Source organism: Ixodes scapularis, unplaced genomic scaffold (assembly GCF_016920785.2).
Source record: "Ixodes scapularis isolate PalLabHiFi unplaced genomic scaffold, ASM1692078v2 PGA_scaffold1__304_contigs__length_218370807, whole genome shotgun sequence".
In the NCBI taxonomy this organism is placed as follows: Eukaryota; Metazoa; Arthropoda; class Arachnida; order Ixodida; family Ixodidae; genus Ixodes; species Ixodes scapularis.
The window spans coordinates 52,922,062-52,946,765 of NW_024609846.1; the positions used below are offsets into that span (position 1 = coordinate 52,922,062).

The 24,704-nt window shown below is 46.1% G+C and overlaps 1 protein-coding gene across 1 annotated transcript in view; it reads left to right on the forward strand.

Annotated features, from left to right (window-relative positions):
- Positions 1–7,551: 7,551 nt before the first annotated feature.
- Positions 7,552–24,704, forward strand: part of LOC121835715 — a 48,420-nt gene continuing 31,267 nt past the window's right edge. Inside the window, exons 1-2 of the mRNA XM_042290164.1 lie at positions 7,552–7,990; positions 9,143–9,942. Of these exons, the coding sequence (XP_042146098.1) occupies positions 7,552–7,990; positions 9,143–9,942 (1,239 nt within the window). The remainder of the gene's footprint in view (positions 7,991–9,142; positions 9,943–24,704) is intronic.

Here is a 24,704-nt window from a genome sequence, read left to right on the forward strand (position 1 = left end):
CCCTATTAGGGGAGGTCCCTATAAACAAACTTGGGATACGGATATGAGTGGGTGGATAACAAAGAGAACCCACATAATAGCCACAGCAGTGGTCCCACCTTCTTCAAGTAGGTTGTGTCCAGAAAGGCACTCAACGTTGGGGGACGCTTTGTTGGCACTTTGAGAGGTCATCCAGCTCATGAAGTTAAAGCAAAGGTGCAGCTCTTAGTTCGTTTCCTCTCCTGTTCTCTGCTTATCAATGTTCGTTTACATACAGTGTTCACGAGAGCAATAAGTGACGGACTGACGACAAAAAGAAAAGAAAGAAAACAAAACCTCGACGTTTTGGCGTAGCGGGGTCAAATATACAACAAGCAAAGCAAAAATGTCTTTTTTTTGTGTGTGTGTCGACATTTTCATTTTCTTTTATTTGTTATTTTCATGAAACTCAAGCCTGCATTGTTGTCGTAGGTCGTTTCCCGGTCTGCTTTGCACCTCAGTGTGGCAATCTTTACTTCCGTAAACCCACCCCTTTTGTTTGAAGATTTTTTGGGCGAAACTCTAGGAAACAAAAGGCGTCTTTGGGAAGGCGAGGAGAAAACCTTCATTGTACGAACTTCGGGCTGAAATATGAGTCACAATCGGCAAAAAAAGCGATGTTTTCACGAGCTTAATCAAACTCACCGTACCTAGTCGGAGTTAGCAACAGGATTTGGTTGCTCGAAAGAATGGTCACTTTTGCTCGTGCCACGCCCACGCCACAGTAGAAGATACTCAGAAGTGTAATTAAAATAGAGTATTAAATGCTCTCGATCAAAAGTATTTGCAAAATACCAAGATATTTCAAAAAGTATTTGAAATACAGTAGCTTGAGTAGAGTATTTCAGATAGGCACATGGTCTGGTTTCGGGTCCTCACCGCTGCAAACGCTGTACGCTGACGTCCAGGTTCCCCGAGAAATGGCTCTTTGATTCTCTGTGCTACCAGACCCTCGCGCTCCAAATATGCGATCGGGCACCCTATGGCTCCGTCGTCGAGCTGCCAGGCTTTGAGAGTATAGAGGAGGCTATGGCTCTGCTCAAGTGGAGAGAGTGGAGGGCTTTGTGGGAGCAGTCAATGCATATGTTGCAACAAACTATGGTGCTTAAACTCTCCTGCAACTTCTTCGACTTCTAAAGTTTTTGAACGGCTTATTGAACCTTTGGGTGCACCAGAGCCATCTTCCGTGAAGGCCGCCAGGACACCTCCTCTCGGGTTCCTGCCCACGAGTCGTCTGCCAGAAATGCTCCGTGGCGCCACGCCACGCGACTTTTTGCTCGTGTTCTTACCGCTTTAGGTTTTAAAGTTTTCGGCAGAAATTGGGCAGGGGAATTTAATTTGGCGTTGCTTTTACTAAATTTCTTAAAGGAAAGACTGGAATAAAAAAAAATAATTGAAGTACCTAGATACGACACATTTTTTTTAATTATTTCACGACAAACTTTTGTTACAGCTATAATTACGGCAGTATAGACGCGATTTATACTCGGCGCCAACTGTTATGTGCTATGTTGTGAAAGCTAGCTTATATAGATATCACAGTGCTTCAACTCTGTTAAAACAAGTTGCGCGAGCGCGTGCAAACGAGACTCAAAAGGCAAAGCCACGAGCTCTCGCAGCAGTGCGGGACTGCTGCACAGTAGAAGCTACCCTCGCCTTGACAATGTAGCGCAAACTCTAAGCTCCCCCCATATAAAAAAAAAAACAAAAAAACAAAAAACAAACGTGGTTAGCTAGATAAGCAGCGTTTCTCGACTCTCATTGGTTGGAGAGACGATTGACGGCTGAAATGTTTGTTTCCCCGTGCCGTAGTAGTACTTTTATCGATACTAGTTTTACGTCTGAGAAACAAATAATTTAGGTGGAGTCATTATTGTTTTCAAAACATATCCTGAGACTGCCTTTTCCGCTTCGGTTATAAACGACACCAAACATGGCTGCCGGCGTTTTCCGTGAGCTCAACGGAGCTCGTTTGTTTTTATGAATGCAAGTTGTCCTTCGTCCACTGAGGTAATTAAAAGAAGATCTCAACCGACCTGGTTAACAAAAAAAAAAAAAATTGTCGCAAGTACGCTTTTTTGAAAGCCGTGGGGCGGGTGCTGGGCTCGCAACGGGACTGGCCTAAGCCTAGCATCCCACATTAAATATGTGCTTGATCTGGCTTAATTCGTTGGTTTGTCGGTGTTGGTGCTGAATAAAGATATTGGTTCTCGTAAAGGCGGTTTCGCAGTCTGGTGAATTGTGCAACCATTGTGATTGCAACGATGGTTTCGCTACCGAGGAGATACCTACATGACTAAAGCCTGTTTCACATGCAGCGATTGTGCGAAAAAGAAATTGATGCGACAGCCGGCAAAGCGAGTGCGATTGCAATGTTTGGTTTCACATGCTTCGACAACCGCGCGATTTCTGTCGGCGCGGCAGGCTCTTCTATACCCAAGGTTAGTTGCACCGGACACGGACGCGACGCGTTTGCACAAATGTTTTACGAATAAAATATGTAACTGGAAATTTCTATTAATTAAGCATTAAACTAAAAGCTTTTAGATGGCTAAATTTATTTTCAAATACGCAGCTATAGCGGATGAAAGCGGGCTAATGAACGGCTGGAATCTTTCATGTGAGGCGCGGCCGCGAGGGCAAAATACATGCAAATATGTATCGAAGATTCGAAATACAAATACAAAATACTTCGTCAAAAATGTATTTAATTACAAATCTAATTAAATTTTCAAAAAAAAAGCATTTAAGTACAAGATACAAATACAACCAAATGTTTGGTCTCCTCCAAATTCCTCACATTCCTCAAAATTTGCGTCAGCGACTTCAGGGCACCTGCAACGGGTTTCTGCGTTTCTCATTTTAATTTTGCATCGCACACTCGGGAGTTCGTGTGCGAGGCTCTAGTAGCGTAATAGAAATATAATCACAAAAAATGTAATCAGCTTGGACCTAGTAGGTGAAAAAAGTACAGAGCTTCAAGCAGCTTTTTTTGTCGATTACATATTGGTATAGACCACCAAAGAACCGAGACGACCAAGACGCGCAGCACTAGCCAGAGATTTTTTTATTGTTGCAACTCGCACCAGTTACAAAAATCTGGATGACCCGCACATTTAGAATGTTCCAGGCAAAAATATGGATGGAAATCAGGCTGGAAAGCATCACAAGTTGTCACAGGCACTTATTTAGCCAGTCTGCCTGTGAACGTCGATTTCGTCACTATTCTTGCCCTGGACTAGCACCGTAATCACAAAGTCACTAAACGCTTGTGCTTGATTGAGAGCCACTGCATTCGGTGCAGAACGTAGTTTTCTTCCTGCTCTGGACAGTGACAATAAATTTGAGGGATGTATTTTCGCCCACAAAATTGTATTTAATTAAAATTGTATTTGAAATACCCACGTTTTAGTATTTAAATACACACGTCAAATACATTATCCAATTTGTAATTAAATACAAATGCAAAATACGCAAAGTATTTGAAATGCGTATTTAAAATATTTGTATTTGAAATACTGCCCATCCCTGGTTGACGAGAAAGCGATCACACCGACACTGCGACAAAATACCAACTTGGTGAAATCCAGTCGCAAAGTCACTGCGACAGTGCGACTGCGATTTTAATCACACATTTACTGGAAATCGCACCAATTTCAGACGAGAATCGCAGCATGTGAAAACAAAATTGGGTTGTGTGTATGTTACAGCCTAGAACTTGGTCTGCCTCAACGGGCGACTGTAGATGAGCAATTTAGCCAGTGCAGTACAACCGCTAGCCTGGGGTCTCTAACGTGCACCAGGCAGTAGTGATACACGACCGCACGCCGGTACGATGCTCATCCAGATCGAAACGGGCAGGAGTGAGGATTGAACCCGGGATCCCTGGGTTCTGCAGCGCGAGCTTTGGCTCCACGTGCTCCGAGCTGGTATGCGCTAGGCCACTCGGCCACCGATCCCCCCACACAGCATGTGAAACAGCCTTAAAGGGGCCATGAAACGAATTTTGGGCTGGGATGAATGATTTTAAATTGGGACTTTACTAATCGCATATCGTTTAGTTGGCCAAAAGAAAGGGGCTAGAAAGTCAAAAGCCAGCTTTTCGGTACGAACATTTGAAAATATAGCGGACTATTTTGTACCTTCTTGCCCTCGAAAACTCTCCGCCTTTTCACTATGATACATCCGCGGTTCCGAAAGCGCGTCACCGGCGCCAAACTGACGTCAGCCAAGCCCAGCTCACGCATTGGACACGAGAACTGCGTCACTCGGACGTATACGCTCGTCAACAATCAATCCGTCGACGAATATTTGTATTCGCGTTCGTGGCCAATGAGTGCCTTGACGGAACTCATTATCACTGGGGAATGACAAGTTCTATGGTGTGCATAAAAAGCACGGTGGAACCTAGGAGTCATCGCACCGGTGCCGAAGGAATGTCACGACCACGTGATTTCACAATTCGCATTTGAGTTGAGGATTAACGCTAAGGAGGAAGAAGTATGAAAATCATTTCATGACCCCTTTAAGGGTTTGCGAGGTCTATTAAGGTATATTTAGCTTGTTGATTATTTTTGACTTTTAGTCCTCTCGGTCGCTTTTTACCGCACATCGAAGGAGGCTGACAGACGCTCATCTTGGATCGTGGCTATTGCATGATGGAACGCTAGAACGCCGCTTTCATGGTCGCATTTTTCGAGCGTTTCAGTCGTTTTCAGATGGGGGTGGAATAGCAGACGGAAGAAGGCGAAGACTGACGCCGACGCGCAACTTTCATGGCCGCGTCTTTCCTTGGAGCCGACAATAATGATAGAGGGTGGTGGAATAGCAGGCTATGCCGGAGGATTCTGACTGTCTGCTCGCACGACTAGCTGGCAGTGTCAGACGCCAGACCAGGCGCACCAGATGTCGCGAAAGGGAAACATTAGGTCTGCCAGCCTATTCGGCCAAGCAGCCAAGCCAGTCCAGTAGTAATGGGCGGGGCCAATGTTATGTGGGCGGGGCTTAAAGCGGGCTCTGATCTCCACCTAAACTGCGTGAGACGACCTCAATAATGCGCAATTTATTTTTGTGAGCAATTTTCAGAAGACGTGCCCAATACGCCATTTAAGAAACTTTTTTTTTTCAGTATCCTTTTAAGTTATGTATACTCTGTGGTCGGGTTCAATGTACACCATGCTCATAATTTTTCACATCCTCCATTGGCGACGTTTCTTTTGGTTGATTAGTACATCAAAAGGGACAGCTAGAAGTCCATAAAAACACTGACAACATTTAAAGTTCGGAACAAAATGTACGAAAAAGAAGGTGTAAAACACGGTCGCGCTCGAATGTTGCAACACATCACAACACATAACGCAATCTAGGTGTTTTTTGCCCTTGTTTCTCAGATGAAAATATAGTCAAATGAGTCGGCAGGTTGAAATCGTACCTTTAAGTTCAATGAGAAAGGGAAGAGGTGCATGATGTTTTTTAGTATTGTGAAAGATTCCCCTTAAATTACAGTTTTTCTTTCTATAATCCATATAACTTGTAACAAACAAAAAAAAAGTAGAGACTCGCTTTACCTTGCCGAGCCGTGTTCCAGACAAAACCTACTCCCTCTACACGTTTCACTCTCAAGTCCGACCGCATAGCCGATGCTACGATCTTGATGAAGACAATCAGCACCCAAATGGTCATGTCACGGGTATTGTTGTCTTTGCGACTTCGCTATATATCACCCGCTAAACCCAATCACGCACAAAAAGAAAGAAGCGCAGGATTGCGGTGCATTCACTGTGCGTGATTGTGTTTATTTTGTCCAAGCAAGCGCAAAAAAAAAAATATATGTGCTGTGACGATGCACCTGTTTGGTGCTGCTTGAGTGGTTCCAGCGAATCGTATAGAGACCAACTCAACTCACTGACGTCACGCCACTGCGGTTGCACTGCTGTCGGCACTGAACATGCGCAGAAGCTTCACTCCTCCCGATTTTGGTTTCTGCGCACTTGCGATGTCCACACCTGGGGCCCTAATCTGGACACTTGGCGAGAAAGACGGCGAAAAATCTGACGGCTATGATTGGCCGGCGCCAAGGTCAAGTGCGGTGTCGGCCAATCACAGCCGCCAGATTTCTCCCCGACTTTTACGCCAAGTGTCCAGATGAGGGCCCCTGGTGTGGGCAGAGCGGGGTTCTTTCTAAACTATGTGTTGGTGCATAGCGGTCACATTTGGACTTAAATTGGAGCATATATATGAATTACTCTTAAAGGCCGACGACCAGTTCGCGCTTTCCACTTTTCACTTGCCTCCAACTCTCCCCCTTCTACCTGCCCACTGTTGCCTGTTTCGTTCTCACCCATTACGAGGAGGATCTTCTGCGTTGCAGAATCTCAAATCTGGTCGTCGGCCTTTAAGCGGATATTGCATGCAACTTACATTTCAAAAGCGTCGTCGTCTTTTTTTTTTTTTTGTACCACGTTTTTTTTTATATGTCAAATGTTGTTCAGCGTTCTAGGTTCAGTCCAGGCTAGGCCGACGCTAATGGTTATGTGCACCGGTCTTCTGTGTATAGCGGCTGTTGCCCGATTGGACATCAACTGATCCGTCTGCAAGATTCCAGAATAATGGGCTCCGACCGACGAAACGTTTAAAACAATTTACTCCCGGTGAACAACTGCGTACAACGTTATATTTCATGGAAGAAGTATGGACAGAAATATTTCGACATTATTAATATTAATAAGATTTTTGAGAACACATACGTTTTTTATTTCCATGGCTGACATTTTTTTTTTTTTTTTGCATTGGGTTTTTGAAAAATTTTTGCAACTTTTTAAATTTCTTTTTAACACAATAAAGAATCGTAATATTCCCGAGGATTATAATATAGCGTCGAAATTAGAATACGCGACTGTAGAATATAAAAAAAAAGTACAAGGTTTTATTTACCGCGAAATTAAAATACGCATCGCGACGCTCATTCTCCGCCGAAATATAGCGCTAGAGGCCCGAACCATGCAGGTGCCAAAGTTTCAGCACCTCCCGTTACCTTAACCAAAAGTTAGAAGTGATTTACTGAAAATTTCAATGGGAAAATGGCGACCGACCTAGCTGCCGGTTACATGGTTCCAGCTATGGCGCCAGTTACGGAAAACAGGCAAAAATAGGCTCCATTTTCTCATGGAAATCTTAAGAAAATTCCTTCGAACTTTTGAATAAGATATCGGTTATGCTGAAACTTTGGCATCTAGTTCGGACCTCTATAGAAATACATTTGGGCGGAGATTGAGCCTTCGGCGATGCATAGTTTATTTGTACGGCTAAAAAAAGATACCACCTTTTTTTTTTGCGACACGCTGTACTTTAAATTTTAAAGTTTTCCTTAAAACAAATATGTATAATCCTGAGGAAAGGAAGACGGAAGGTACCTTGCCCACGCTTGACACAACGGGAACTCGTCTTCGATCTCATTTCGTGTCTTAAGAACGTGCACTATTCTCTGTCTATGGTCAGATGGACGTCCTTGTGGTGCTGCTCCTATTCGCACTGATGCTTGTGACGACCCTCCTGACGGATCTCGTGCCGTGGCTGGCCTACGCCAGTTGCAGCCGCTACGGCCTCCGACGCCGCTCGCTCTTCCTATCTGTCTGCCTGGTGGCCTTCCTGAGCGCCGCGCTGTACTCGGACACAATCGCCTCCGTGCCACTGCTGTTCCTCGTGAACCGCGTCTTCTCCGTCATCTACAAACAGAACCTGGATCTTGATCGGCAAGGTACCGCGCCCCGAAGGCCGGAGCGTTTACAGCAGGTCAAAAGCCCTACCGCACACGTGAAGGGGACCACGGACGGTGCGACGGGTGTTTCGGATGCTGCTCGGGAGAGAGGGGTCGCAACGGCCAGTGTGAAACAAGCCCTAGAAGATGGAGAGCGCCCATCCTTCGACGACATGCAGGCCATACAGAGGGACACGTCTCAACCAAACGGGAAAGGTAAGCGCCCGGTGACTGACTGAGGATCGCACGCTACATTGGGACCGCGAACCGCAGTTTCAACCTCTTGGGTCGTCTTTTGGGTTTCATCTCCTTGGCATGTAGGCACAAGTGGGACCTCAAAACGTATCAGAAAAATTGTTTTACTCCTGATTAGAAAACTTTTAATGTGATTTCTCACAGATTGTTCCGGATACGTAATCGGAGGGATGTTTGTAGTTTTTTTGTTTTTTTTCCATCAATTATGTTCACAGTACATTACAGGAGTGGTGATTGCACACGTACACGCATAATCAAAGCATTCTGTAAGACTGTAGAGAACAAAATGTAACTGGTACGCCAAGAAAGGTCGCAATATTTAATCTCACATAAACGCTTCAAATTGTGTACAAAAGAAAAAAAAAAAGAAAAAAAGCAACAATGTCTTACATTTAGTATTCCAGCACTATCGAACTTATCTCAATTAGACTCTTTCCGAAGTTAACAATGATGTCAAAATTCTTAGTTCCTAACCCAAAACACCGCACGTAGTTTTGAAAAAAAAAAAAAAACAGTTGATAAAGTGTATTATTATAGCATGACATGCTTTTTAACTGAACCCCCAATCCAAAACATTTGTCCGTCCGCCCGTCCGCGCATTTCTCGCTCAATTTAGCGGGGAAACTGAATTTGTGTGTAAGTCGTGTGACCTATACACCTATCGAGTTTCTCCACTAAATTTAGCGGGAGAAGTGATGTCACGTCACCTACACAGCAATTCAGTTTCTCCGCTAAATTTGACGGGAAATTTATACGTCATGTAACCCGTACGCCAATTCAGTTTCCCCGCAATATCAAGCAAGAAAAGTAACACCACGTTACCTGACGTCACGGGAAGCATACTCCAATTCACTTTCCCCGCTAAATTTAGCGGAAGATTTGATGTCACGGGACATTACGAGACACATACACCAGTTCAGTCTCCACGCTCAATTCATAATTTGATAACAATAATGGTCGTTCAGTCCCCGAAATCACGGTGTAATGGCTTCAAAATCGTTTTAAACGATCGCTCCTCAAATACTGCATTTAATCCATTGTAGGCCTTTGTAAAAAGGTGCCAATTTTTGAATAAAGTAGTTAAACTACGATTTTCGCTTTTTTTTTCTGTAGAAAAACCTCACGGCGTTGACACTAAACTGGGAGAGAAATTACAAGCGTTACTGAGCAAGAAATGTGTACCTCACGACAGCAGTGAGGTACGACAAGGTGCCGAGATCTCTACGGGACAGCAGCAACAACACCATGCGATGGCCACATCCTCCGAAGAGCTGCCACTCCGTCCTGCACAAGTCCCCAGGAACGAAGATGCAACTTCGAGGCCCGCTAAAGAGATCAAACATCACTTGGAGCCCGATAAAACTACGCTCACCTTAGAATCCAACGAATCAAAAACTCGCCAAAGCACTACTGAAAGTCGCGAAGACGATCTCCAAAGCAAAAACGATCAACCTGGTGGCGGTCAAAGGGAACAAAATCCTGACGATACGAACTTCACGTGCGGTGCCTACACCGACGTAATCCACGATAATAGGCATTACCTTAGCGAGGATACGTTGTACCGGACCGGAAAGACCAAAGACCGGAAACGCCGCCGCAAGAAGGCACACGACACACGTAGTAAGCATCATCGTCCCAATGCTGACGCTCAGCACAAAGTCGATACGCAAGATGTAACTCTGCCTGAACAGCTTGTCACAGACGAGAAGCCGGTGCCATCTGATGCGGAGGCGTCTCAGACGTTCTTGTCTTCCGCGACATTAGCGCCAGACAAAACTGACGCAGCTGGCGTCAACGAGCCGGCTGCCGCACAGGCGCAGCACTGTGTCACTGAAAGCGACAGTACATCTACCAGCGTCATGAAAACAACGCAGGGCGGAGTATCCCGTGGAACGTTGCATATAGCTGATGCGGTAAGCAGAAACGAGAGCAAACAACTTTATGCCGGGGTCACACTGCCTATGCATCATACAAAAGACAGTCTGCAAACAGATTCGACCTCGAGTAACCGTGTGATTCGTGCCTCGAATGCCTCATGGCAATGAGTTCGAGGAGAAAACTTGGCACGCGGCATTTGATGCACGGATATATTTCGGTGACTCGTGTTTTCAGACTGTCTTTTGTATGATGTGTGACCAGTGTAACCCCGGCTTTCTTCATAGCCCCGTAAGCTCGTCTGCTCTTTGCGCACTTCGTGCGTTTGTTTACCCTCCAAATGCGCCCTGCGTACTTTTGTTTGCCCTCGACCTCAACCAATGACGGCACGCGCGTTGAACCGCATCGTTATCACGCGTTCTTTGCCCACTACCTATGTTACCCTTTGATTGGCATGCCCCTGCACGGGTTTCGATGCGCCGAAGACGCATATTGGAACACTTGGGAGCTCTGGTCTACACTGCGGGACCAAGGGTCCCGGACATGGCCGCCTACTCCGATTGGTCAGCGGTGCGGAGCTGACCAATCGCAGCAGGTGGCGATGTCCCGGTCCCCTTGTCCCGCTTGGTCCCGCCGTGTAGATTATAGCCCTTGCTTGCCGAATGGCCACTGAGAACTTATGAAACGCAGGGTGTGGCTAATCACGATCAGCTTTTAATAGCTCCGCAGTCACCAGAGAGCTTGAAAGTGGCAGATCAATCCACGCCGATGAACAAATCACGAAGCGTGGACATGAAAAGCCAAGTCTTGCGTTTCTAAAGATGTCAGCGACTATACGGAGAGCAATTGCCGTCTGCTTTTTGCGCAGGGGTTCCGGTGACGTCAGAACGACGCCGAATTTTGATTTGCTGTGATTGGAAGAATAGGGGTAGACCTCATTACTAAACGCCTTAAAATCTTGACCCACTATTTTTTTATTTTTTTGTAATCAGCGAATACGAGTTTGGCGTTCTGAAATCATCGCAACCCCTGTGCAAGAAGCAGACGAACTTGAGCTCCTAAGCTTCTCCTCGTTTAATGATATCATTCCAATAATTTTCAGCTCTGAGCACGCCTTTTTCGGCACACTGCACCGTATTATGCGACTTATTTACGAGAAAACTTCTCAGGTTTTTAAGGTATTAAATTGGTATATACGAGGGTGCTCAATTTTTTAAGCTTAGGATGGCAAGACACTAAGTATCTCGGGCATGGGTGGTGTCTAAATTACAAGTTATTCAATACGTATTCAGTTTTTGTACTTTGTATTTGAATTAGAATACTATGTCTAAGACTTTTTTTATGTAAAAATATTTTGGAAGTACTTCTTTCAATCATAAATGACTCGATAAAACATATAATTGAACTAGCTCATCTCTCAAACAAAATCAAAACTCACAATTATTATGTAAAAAAAATGCTATAAACAGTCGATGTACAAAAAGAAAAAAAGAAGAAAACGATGTCGGGAACGTATTGAATAAAAACAATAATTAAAATAAATTGGAGGAACAACATAAAGTCCTATTGCAAATACAAGTGTTTTGATCCTTTGTTCAATGAGATAATTTTTTTTCTTATATATTTCAGATTATTTTCATAATATGGAGGAGTGCAGATTACCCCATTTCGTAGTGTCCAAGATTCCTGGTCTAGTTTCATTTATTTCGGTTTCTCGTTCGGTTGGATGCTATGCCAGCCAGTACTTGAAGGAAAGTGAGAAAACGTGCCTCAGAGACGAGAAAAGTGTCGCGTACCCGCCTCCCAAATATGAAACATAAAAAAATAGTGGTGTTGTACTGAACGATTTTTGCGCGTAACATCTATCGCTATAAAATCCTACACGTCCCGCGTATCCTCGCGTAGGCTCAAATTATTTGCCAGGCGCAAGGGACAAAGTCGGGCTCAGCTGTCGAGGGCTTCGCGACTTCGGAGGTTCTCGGGGACGCCGGAGCCCGGCGGCAGTCCATCCTCAAGTCTCGAATGTCGATCTCGCGTCCCCGGACGTTGTCCGTTGTCGAATTCGGAATGGACGAGTGTCAGGTAATAAGGTAAGTATTTTCTCGCTCATTTGTGCGCATAATAGTGAGTATTAGCGTTGCACCTATACGAGCGAACGCAAGCCCCTTGCGTTAGCGTTGAATAGTGAGTTTTAGTATGGCGTGTACGAGCAAACATAGGAGCTGTGCGTTAGCGTTTCCTGCTCCACGCTGCGCATGCGCGAAGTCGCCATGCGCCAACCCGAGGCCGCGTTTCGGGCTCCGCGCACGCGCAGTGTGGAACAAGCAACGCTAACGCAAACCCACAGTGCTTGCGTTCGCTCGTATACGCAATACTATAACTCAATAGTAAACAGTTTTAGTATAGCGTTGCTGGATCTTGCGTACGCATTACGCAATAGTATAGCGTACGCTAAAAATGACCTGCTCGGAGCGAATTTAGTTGTGCGTTACGTTTTCGAGTGAACACCGCGCATGATCTTGGTTAAATTTGCTAGAGCCGTAGAATTCCGCGTGCTTATAGCGCAACCATGCTCCTGGAAAGAAATATTGAAAAGAAAAAGTGTCCAATCATTTTATTTCAGATTAAACAAAGCCACAGCTGCTCGTCAAGCGTACTTTTCTGTGGGGTACAGAGGCTACGAGTACGAGTGCGTAGCCAAATTCGATCACGGAGCCTCCGTCAGTCGTCCCGTGGAAACGGCACCTTTTATCAATGCTATCGCGGAATGAAATTCATGACCCTGACGTCCAGTGCATAGCGAGAACTTCGGCGATTTCTTTTAGAGTCGTTCGTCCGTCGGCGATGAACTGTGGGAATAGGCTTAGCGTTGAGCAGATCGCAGCGTCGACGCACACTGCGAGCGGCGAAAATTTCCACTGTGCACTCCTTCAGCTGCAGGGCGATCTGATTCGACCGCGGTAGGTCCCAGAAAGAATCGCCCAGCTGAACACCACGCAATTTCACGTAACACAGGACTTCGAAAACACCACGTTGCCCTTGCTGCGCCAGTCGAGGCAACCGCCATCTTAAAACTGGAGCTCTCGTTGGGTCCGAGATCTCTCGAGAGCGTCCCGCAAGACCCGCTAGCCAGCCACGCAAAATCCCCAGCGTTGCGTGCGTACGCAATACGCTAGCCCTTCTATTGCGTTCTGCGCATGCGCACTCACGACCCGCAATCTCTTTGCGTACGCAAAGCTGTAGCGTACGGTCCACTAAAACTGTCTAGTGTCCTAAACTGCGCGTGAGCGGAGCCCAAACTGCGGTCTTAGATTGGCGGATAGCGACGACGCGCATGCGCAGCGTGGAGCACGCAACGCTATAAAGCAAACGCAGAGCGCTTCCGTGTGCACGTATACGCAATACCAAAACTCTCTAGCAATGCGTTGATACGTAGAGCCGACCTGTGTCGAGCAATACCGAGCTCTAAATTAAACGCTTTGCGTACGCAAAGAAATAGCGTCGTCGCCGTTGCTCGGATTGATGCAGGAACCTTGCCAGCCGTCCTGCAATCAATTCCCATTTCAGCCTGCTCTTCTAAAGCCTAGTTCACATGCAGCGGTTTTGGCCCTAGAGCGGCGCGATTTCTGCCTTCGCGGCGCTCTGGCCAGCACCAGCAATTCTGCGGCACGAGCGCCGCGACGGCAGAAATCGCGCCACTTTAGGGCCAAAATCGCTGCATGTGAAACCCGCTTTAGTCCTGGCGACGATATTTCGCCCCAGCTTGCGATGTAATTCCGCCAAAACCATGGCCCACCGGTTGCAACCACGAGCCAGTTAGAAAACACGTGGTATATCGCTCCACCGCGTGCGCAGAAGTGTGCATGTCTGACAGGCCCGTGGAACCAATATGTATACATCGCCATTTCCAAGTGGCTCGTGATTGAACCTGGTGGCCCGCATAGCTTTGGCTGAAGTCTATCGTGGGGTGAAGTATACACGACTGCAAGTAGGCACGCGCATTAGGCATTTCCGGTGAATCCCGGAAGACCTTGCGGCTACCCCACATTGCACTGTGCGGAAGGGGAATTCTGGGGCTGCTCCTACGATACACTCGGGCCGACGCTGACGCTTTGTACATCTTGGGAGCGGCAGGATACGTTAGACAAGTTTAGTGGACCGCACGCTGCGGATTGTGGGTCCTAGCGGGCGCGTGCTCATTCCATGCTTCCAAGTAACGGAACGAGTTCGCACTATCAACTCGGAAATCCTAGTGTACGGACTACTACCGCGTTCTCAATAACGCTTCGACACCACTTTGGAGGGTCTGCAAAAATCTACAGACGTGCCCGAACGTGGTGCATTCATTAACTGGGAGTATGAATACAAGAAACCTCCAAAATAAAAAAAAAGGATTAAAAATCTTTTTTTTTATTTATAAAGTATTTATCGCTAGGCTATTTTTTTTCATAAAAAATAGGATATGGCTATTGTGGCGTTAATTACGACTAAAATTCAGTGAGATTAAAACAAAATACGATTGGCTCACCAATTCGTCACTTCATTTGGCCCAAATAAGCGCCATAGTCACACGGACTAATATATAAGTGCACGTATGTTCGTGATTTACTTAGGTGAGCCAATCTTTCCACAATTTTAGTGAAAGCTTCAACCACTTTCGGGCACCTCTGTAGTAAATCCTAGCGCGATACGTTCAGAACCCAATGCTGGCGAACCGTCTAAAGTGGGATCGAAGCGTTAAAGTGCACACGGTGTAGAACTCTCTATTCTCTCTCATCGATGTGAGTTCACAACACACGAAACATTAAACGTACACGTTATAAAGTCATCTCTCGTACTCAGTTTTGCCCAGGGGCGTACCAACCGGGGGGGGGGGGGGGGGATGGGGGGGGGGGCAAGGGGGTCGGCAAGGTAAACACCGGCCGGCGGCGCCGAAAGGATACCAAGGGCACCCCCCCCCCCCCCCCCCCACACACACACACTCGAAAACAAGTTGGTACGCAGGGGCAGATCCAGAACTCCAATTTGGGGGGGGGGGGGGGGGGGCGGAAAATTTGTAAGGATACTATTCTCCCATTCTTTCGTGTGCACCGGGCGGTCCACACATGTCAAATTGCCCTCCAAGAAGGGGGGGGGGGGGGAGTCGACTTTGTTTGGGGGGGGGGGGGGGGAGCGGCCGCCCCCGTCGCCACCTCCCCCCCCCCCCCTTCCCCTGGATCCGCCACTGTTGGTACGCCTCTGGTTTTGCCTTCCTTCTCACTACGGTGCCTGGAATGCGTCTCCGACTCGTGTGATTAGCGTCCCATGCCGCCCATATATACATCAAAAGTGGTTCCGAAGTGGCAGCATATGATGTCACAAAAGCCGGAGTGCAATGCTGTGGGATGTCGCGGAGCTGGCGGTTGACCATAGAAATGCTGGCGTAACAACCGCACACAACCCCGAATCACAAAAGCATACAGGATACCTGTATACTTTTGTGATTCCGGTTTTGTGCTTGGGCGAGGAGGTCGTTTGAATTGTGAAAGAGGTCTGGGACATGAATATAACGCAATGTTGTTGTTTTTTAATTAGATTTGATGCTGTGTTAGAGACTTCGTTGTTCTGTCCGATTTTTTATTGTTCCTACATCTCTGGGTTAGTATGGATCTCGGCATATTTTGAACGGACAGCCGAATTTTTTCAGCCTTTCGAAGCACACTCGTGAGAAGCGGTGATTACAATCTACAGACAGAAATCAGCTAATGACAAAGTAAGAAAAAAACGAACAAACAAACCACAAACAACATTTCGACCTATAAAATGCAGTCTCCTCTGTGACACTGAACATGACGCACAAAAAATTGGTTGGACGATCAATGGGATTTATCCGATGCAAATGCATTTCCATCGGATTCTATTTAATGATCGCGTGGCCTCGGCTTCCTTCCGTCGTCGCCCTTGGTGTCATCGCCGGAGCAATTGAGCTGGGCCGCATTCCAAAGTGGCGCGGTGCCTGCTGGTCTCTGGGTCCGCGCCAGCTGTGCGACGCTCGTATTGGTGCGAAGCGCTGACGTCAGCACGCGTCACCCTCTTCCCTTACTCCCCGCCGCCAATATGATACCTTCTCACCACCCGACTCTCTTCGCGACGTCCTGCACGGCGCTGACACACGGGCTGACACCAGCGGGTTTTCGTGAAAACGAGCGTTCTCATGCTAACGCGTTAAAAGTAAAACTTCAGTGCTCACCAAACACACGCGAACCGCGCAAACTGTGTGCTCTTTTTATGGCGGCCGATAAAGCTGAACTATACGGCTCCTTGACGTAGCTCTTCGAGAAGCTTTGTTGAGTGCTACGTCACAAAACCAATGCTCGGCTCCCGCCAGGATAGCGCTACATCAGTTTCACTTCAAGTCCGACCGCAGCCAACAGTATACAATTCAACGATGCCTATCAAGTGGCGCCAAAAAGTGCAGCACCGGCCAAGCGCTCGTCGGAGGCACAAAGCACCGGTCAAGCAGAAAAGGATCGGCGACAGAACGGCAGGGTTGTAGGCATTACCAAAAAAAAGTAACGAAATACGTTACTCGTTACTTGCAAATAAAAGGAACGCGTTACCCAGCTACGTTACCCAAAAATAAAAGAAACGCGTTACCGCTACCGATAAAAAGTAACGCATGTTACTTCTGCGTTACTTTTTAAATTTTTAAATAACACGTTTTACTGTTTTGACAATACAGGTATGCATATATAACCTCCGTATATGAAGAAACATGTTCACGCAGAAACTGAACATAATTGCTTTATCTCTTTTTATGGTTTTACCTAAATACTCACGAGAAAAAACGCAAAGAAAAACGCAGAGAACTCAGCAATCACATGGCTTGACGCCTAAAAACACGAAAAATGTTGAAGTGTAATTTGCAACAATGTGACGTTGGGCAAGTTGGTTTGAGGTGACCATCTTGGGAAGAAACAGCGGTTTGTCGTGTTCGTTCCTTTACTCTTGTCCAAGTTTCTTTGCCACTGTTTCTTCCCAAGAAGTTTAATTTCTTTAAGACTTGGGAAGTAGTAACGAGTTACGTAACTAAGTTACTTGAATTAGTAACGTAAGTACGCTACCCGTTACTGTGTCGAAAAAGTAACGAGTAGGTTACTACGTTACTGAAAAAAGTAACGCGGTCCTGGTAACGCTTGTAACGTGTTACCGCCAAGACTGCAGAACGGACAAAGCGTTCCTGGTTGTCGTGCCTTGTGGTCATGAGGGTACAAAAAAATATCATACCTTGACTCGAAGACGCTGTATGTATTGAATCAATTAATACATACACTTCCGCGGACCCACAGTCTGCTGATCCCGCCGGCAGTGGGGAAACCGACTCGAAGTAATCGTAGACCTCGAGAGACTTGTACGCCTGCACCGTGTCGGCCCTGAACTGGCTTAGCAAAAAACTAAATAAAGGACGACGTGAGCCGTCAACTTCGGTGGCAGCAACTTCACGTCAGAAGTCCAGCAGGTTTTGTTTGCGGCGTACGGATCCTCGAAGACAACGCCGTCCACGCACAGTTTGTTTCGATACCGCTACCGTTTAGGCTCGGGTAGCGAGCTCAAATAGTCGGGCATAGCATACGACATATGTTGTCAGGAAATAAAACGCACAAATAAAGCTAGAAGCGTCTCTACAACGTCAATAGCGAGCGCACGCCATGGCCACAACGCAATGGCGAAAGCACAGAGAGCCACACCGCTTTTGCCCACATATATGTGGGCAAAAGCGGTCTGGCTCTCTTTACCAACTCTCGGAGCGGCTCTGTTGCCAACTCTCGGAGCGGCTCGGCTGCGCATGCGCAGCCTTCCGCCGTGTTAGTAAACAGAGCCGCTCCGCGTGAGGGTCTATAGAACAGCACTACGAGGTTGAGTAGCTGCGACGCGTAAGTAATTCTGGTTTTGGTTAAATACGAGTCATACAGGAGTAATACCTGATACTTCCACGTCGGGGAGGGGTAAGCAGCGCAGACATGTAACCAGGATTTTTTTTCTTTTTTGTGTGTCTGTGTGTGTGTGTGTGGGGGGGGGGGCTTATGGCAAAATGCTGTATGAGGGGGGGGGCGGGGAGGAGGTTCCAGCAAAATGGAAGATTTGGGGGGGGGGGGGGGTGAGCCCCAAGCACCCCCCTCCCCTTATGGCAAAATGCTGTATGAGGTGGGGGGGGGGGCGGAGAGGAGGTTCCAGCAAAATGGAAGATTTGGGGGGGGGGGGGGGCGAGCCCCAAGCCCCCCCCCCCCCCCCTCCCCCTGGCTACGCGCCTGAAGCAGCGCGTATACCTTCATTCGGAAGCCGATCAGCAAGGAGCTATTAGCGACGTGCGCGACCAAGAGGGTTGCTCTGATCGAAGTTCGCAATTGGCCAAAACAATTGCTTCCGGTATTATTATAATGCATGCTCAATCGCCGGTTCACAGCGAGGCAAATCCTGCCAATCACGGCGAGGCAGATGCAAATCCCGCCAACCGCGGCGAGGCAAATCCTGGTCATGACGTCGGGAAGAGAAGCCGTAAGGGGGCGCCATCGGAACTCTAATCTCAGTCTAATCTAGGCGTTAATACGGTGCGCGACTCTCGCACCGCGGTACCACCATCGCTGAAAGTTCCGAATAGGCTTTGGTGAGCACTTTGCCGCCGCAGACAACATGGGCTGAAACACCCGATCCAACCTGCGGTTCCCACAAACACTATTACCTTTCAATTTGGAGAATAGTCCAAAGTATGCGACCTCCCAACTTGGTATTCCCTTCCCATAGTTGGAACCACAGCTCTGTCGAAAACGGGCAGGTATGTTAAAGATGCATGAAATATCATTCAGCTCATGTTTTCCGCGATAGTAGATACGCAGTGTCACAGCTCACGCTGTATTTCTTTTTTTCAAAATGTTTTTTTTTTTTTTTACTTTGTCATTCACCGGAGTTCCTCCGTTGAAGGCTGCGACCGACTCTCACGAATGCTCTGCATGAAAAGGAGACTTACTGACATTTTCATTATATCACAGTGTCAGTGATGATTTTCCTCATCAGTCACACCGGAACGTTCTCATCGCAGTCCGAACGAGGCGTTGCAAGGTACGAGCGCTTCGCCACGCCGGGGCTCGTCCACGAGCGACGTGGTCGACATATTTCGGGGATCGTCGAACCGGGCCGTGCCGCCAAACATCGTGTGTCCGCGGATCCTGACGCTGCGCGACATCGCCGCCAGTGAGTTCATGTCCCGGGCAATCATCGGGTCTTTGATAATCGGTTCGCAGAAGTTTCATCGTACCTGGGAGGCCTCGATACCAAATACAAGGTGTTTCTTAGGCTTTAAAAATTTAGATTAGAAAATCCGTGAAAGCTACGCTAATGCGGTCTCTGAAGGAGAGTGATACGGTCAGGGAGGCATAATATGGGGGTTAATTGCCACAATCATTGGGATATTTAACTAACAATCGTTAATTAACTTTTGATTAGCGAAAATAATCAATTGGTTTCAATTAGAAACTAACTGAGCTTCGTCGAAAAGTACTGAAGAAATACAATTTTAGAAAGATTTGAGGCGCGTGGAAAGCGCGATGGTGCGCTAAAGTTACCACTCGTGCAGCGGGTGCAATGCTGGTGGCGCAAAAAACGCGGACCATTAGAGAAAAAAAAAAGTACGGCGCAGAATTTTCCCTCTGTAGCCTCGCGCCTGCTTCGCGAGTGACACGAAAAATAATAGTAATTTTTTTCATGCTCGGAGATTGATAGGGGTGTCAGGAATCAGGGCACGACCCAATTAATCTTACTTAATCGCCGGGTATTTCTTTGTTCTAAAGCAGAATAGGCCGGAAGTAAAGCCCGCGGGCTCACGATTAACACAGTGACGTCACGTGTTTTCGAAATTTATGATCCCCAAGAGTGTGGTGGCCGACACCCTGCCGGTGCATAGCCTCCTGTATGCTATACCAGTTGCCAGCTATCGCCACAATTGTGTGCCGTTTTCCGATACAGATGTGAACGACGTGAATAAGTGTCTCTCGTGCGTTCTCGTATTCTTGGTGCTGTTTTTGGCATCAGCCGTAATACCTGTGGGCAAGAAGGTACCCGGGCCGTCATTTCACGAGACCCCAAGCAACACCTGAGACCATGAAAAGTGACCGAAGCTCATTTCGAGAAAAGACTGCGTCCCAATCTCTTACCTCCTGTTACCCAGCAGTACGCAGTATGACACCTTTTTGCGGCAGACATGAAGGAATACCTGTCTAGTCCCCCTTCGTGCATTCTGCTGAGGCTTCACCCAAAGCCCAGCTTGATTCGGGCCTCCATGGCGTAAAAGCTGGATCAGCCAATGTACCCTTCCAGGTACTCTTTCAGTGATGCTTGGCTGGCTCTCAGTGTTTACCTGCCCGCATCTTTCTCCCACGCCTCGATTTAGTGACGGGTGCCTGAAGACAGGCACAGCGCGTCATTGTGAAACGTGAGCCCCGGCACAGCTAACATCTTCCACACTGATTAGGTGACTTCGTAGCGGTGTAACCCCAGAGGACCCTGGCCGTTGCAATTCCCCTTCAACTTCTGCTCTACGCTTAATCCGTAACCTACAAAAAAAATAATTAGTGTTTGAACAGAACGTAAAGGAGCAAATGAGCATGTGTATACTGGACATTGTGAAGCAACCCGATTTTTTTACGTAGTTATTTTAGAAGTTTGTTAGGTCACCGCATGAGGTCTTTTCATTCAAGGTCATGTGGTGCCCGCTGGCCTTGTTCTCTCAGTGTTATCTAGGCTACAGTCCTCCAATGTGTTGCAGAGTTTATGTTTTAAAATTAGAACACCGCAAAGGACAAGAGACCAGACGATGAAAGACACTAAGCCCCAGGCTTTTACGTAGTTCAATTACTCTGCTCAATTTACTGTACCTTAGCTACTTTTCTGAATGATTTAGTAACTTTGAAATGGTAGTAGTTTACTTTAATTACTTTTCCCAAGTACCTTTTACTCAAATTACAAATTACTTTGACTTTTGGTGGTAGGTTTGCTCATCAACAAACATTCCTGCACAAAAAGAGAAATGATTTTGGGGAAAAGCATGTGGCTTAGGCCGGGGGGGGGGGGGGGGGTTGTTTGAAGGGTCCGAAACCCCCTAAAATTTTCAGCAGCCCCCCACCGCAACAACTCTGCTACGAGGCGCAGGGAGCGGACAGACACCTAGCAAGTGAGGCCGAGTAAAACTGCGCGACTAGCACCAAAGAGTGGCGTTCCTTAGTGTAAGGATACTTTACGCATTTGAAGAAAGGGCTTGTTCCTGCTTCTCCCCAACGTAAGAGCTCTCGCCCATTACCAGGATGAGTACACACTGCATCCTTACTCAAAGGAGGCAACCAAACGCAGCCCTCGCTCTGAAGCTCATATATCTGGTGCTCCCGTAGCTTGTGCTGTACTTGAAGAATCGCGTGCCAAAGGGCAACGCAAAGGTTACCTTTTTGCGTTGTCTTTCGTTCCGAAACTCAAAATATGCGCGTCTACCAAGGTTCGAAGATCGCTCGAGAAACCTTAGTGATTCTCCCAACGTTTTTACATAAAACATATTGAACAAGCAGTGTTGCCAAGTACTTTAAGCATATGTTTTAAGTAGGTTGAGAAAACTTTTACTTTAGTTGAAGTATATATTCTCTGAGCAAGTACTTGTATTTTTCTGGTACTTTCCGAGTAAAGTACAGCTCCCGACTTCAAAATACATTCCCAAAATTTAAAAACAAAACAATTGGCGTATATTCATGTGAAAACGCGCTATCGTCTTTCGAGACGTCATCTCAGGGATGGGCAAAATACATGCAAATATGTATCGAAATACAAATACAAAATACTTCGTTAAAAATGTATTTAATTACAAATCTAATTACATTTCCGAAAAAGCATTTAAGTACAATATACAAATATAATTAAATGTATTTGGTCTGCTCCAAATACTTTTTCCAAATGCATTCCTCAAAATTTGCGTCAGCGACTTCAGGGCACCTGCAACGGGTTTCTGGGTATCTCATTTTAATTTTGAATGGCTCACTCGGGAGTTAGTGTGAGAGGCTCTAGTAACGTAATAGAAATATAATCACAAAAAAAATGTAATCAGCTTGGACGTAATAGGTGAAAAAAGTACAGAGCTTCAAGCATCATTTTTTGTCGATTACATTTTGGTATAGACCAACAAAGAACCGATACGACCAAGACGCGCAGCACTAGCTAGAGATTTTTTTATTGTTGCAACTCGCACCAGTTACGAAAATCTGGACGACCCGCGCATTTAGAATGTTCCAGGCAAAAATATGGATGGAAATCAGGCTGGAAAGCATCACAAGTTGTCACAGGCACTTATTTAGCCAGTCTGCCTGTGAACGTCGATTTCGTCATTATTCTTGCCCTGGACTAGCAACGTAATCACAAAGTCACTAAACGCTTGTGCTTGATTGAGAGACACTGTATTCGGTGCAGAACGTAGTTTTCTTCCTGCTGTAGACAGTGACAATAAATTTGAGTGAAGTATTTTCGCCCACAAAATTGTATTTAATGAGAATTGTATTTGAAATACGTACGTTTTAGTATTTAAATACACACGTCAAATACATCACCCAATTTGTAATTAAATACAAATGCAAACTACAAAAAGTATTTAAAAAACGTATTTCAAATACTTGTATTTGAAATACTGCCCATCCCTGCGTCATCTGGTCAGTTCTCCGATTGAAGTAAAGGCGACCGCGTGACTATAAGACCGATACAAATAAGTGCCCTATAAGTTTATTGTGTTAAATAGTTTGTCAGCGAGAGTAAAACTACTCTGTGGCGAGTGGCGACTTGACTTTGATCCAGTATTTGCCGCCATTCCCGGAAAAACTGATGCACCACCAATTACCCTAAAACAATGCGTACTAGTTAAAAAAAAAAGAAAACCTCGAAAGACTATATAGGGGATTGAATGGCATCATGAAAGATTATGTTAAAAAGTGCTTCGACATTACTTCAAACGTAATGTGTATTTATAGTTTTTTACTCCTTCAAGTACATTGTACCACGTGTACTTACTTGAATTACATAACCTCTAATTTACGAACTTTACTTCAAGTACTTTTTATATGTACTTTATGCAATACCGTAAACGAGCAAACACTTTCTGCAAAATAAAGCTCAGGCAGTGCTAAACCTCAAAGTGAAAATGATTCATTTGCAGTACATCATTGGCCAAAAAACAAAAAAAAAATTACAAAACAATTAGGGATGCTATTAAAGCATTTCAGTGAAAACGCAAGCCGCTTTATATTTTGCCAACCAAATTTCGCTAATAGTTCAAAACCTAAGCACTTAATTGTTACCATAAAAAATATAAAAGTATCTTTAAAAGTAACTCGCTACTTTTCTGCTGTACTTAGGAATTTACTCAATTACTTTAAATTTGAGTAATTTCTACTTTATTAAAATTACTTTTGAGGCCAATACTCAGTAACTGAACTTAATTTTTTTGAGTGACCTGTATATGTCTGACACGGATACAGCGCTGTGTCTTTGTCCTAGCTTTAACTTTACCAACGTTATCTATGTTACTGTCCTCTAAGGTGACCCCGTTGTGGAGCATCTGATGTCGTTCCTTTGTGTCAAACGAGAGTGGTGTGAGTGGGGAAGGGTCGTTTCCTTTCTTTCAGTTTCTTCAACCCTTGTACAAAGGGTTCTGTTCGCAATAAAATTTTAGCTGAGTTTGAGACGTTCTCCTTCTCTTCTCTTCTTGTCAACTTTTGTATTTCCTCCATCTCGGGTTGGTTTAAAATGTTTCAGTGTTCGCTGTTTCGATGAAAGTTTACCACCTCGTCTGTCTGGTCTGTAATTTGTTTTAGATCATACCTACCGTCCCCTACATTTACTCACTTTTGAAAACTGCATATGCGTTGACGCTAACCCGCTATGAAATACGGGTTCCGAAAGTACTGGCATCACGTATGTTGCGGTCCAGTGCGCAGCGAAAAAATCGTCTTCATTGTATGGGGAGGTGACACTCCTGGCGGTTGTTACGTGAAGCAGGCGCAACGGCGACAAAGCATGGCGAAGCGAGAAATTGTGCAAGCATTATCAGTATGAAGGAGGCTACGGCCGGTGTCTACTCAAAAAGCACAACTGCGTATTATCGGCACCGACTTGAGGTCCAGGGGGCGCGGCCAGTGACGTCACGGACGTAAAAATAACAGCTTTTATTTTGACGTTTTAATTATTTTAACGTCAACAACACGTTTTTTTGTTTTTTTTTTTGGATGCCGCTGACTGCATTTTGAAATGTCGGTCGCTCGCCGTGTGTGTGGCCGGGTGCTCGGCGGCTCGGCGGTGTCCGCGCTGGTGCGTGTTGTCAACGTTGCCGCCTGAACTCGTCGCGTTCTGAGGAACATTAAAATAAGCGTTCTACATTTTCAAACTTCCCCGGTGCCGTCCGTCACTCTTGTTGCAAATGAAGATTACCTGTACCGGAGGCGACACCCCAGCCGCAGTAATTTTGTATGCATTTTTCTGGAGCTGTTATTCTGTGCAATACGACGGATTGTCACCCTTGCATAGAATTGCTGCGAAGGCCGTGCAAGCGGCGAGCGAGTAGCCTTGACTGGCATGACTGCACCCGCTGCAAGAGCGCTCGTGCCGCGCGATCCAAAGCAACTAGCTCGCGCTTTTAGCACTGTCGTTGACAGCATTCTTTTTTTTTTTTTTTCAGTGTCAGTCGCAAAAATGAAATGTCGTAAATATTGCTAAAACAAAATGCTAAAAAAAAAATAAGTAAGCC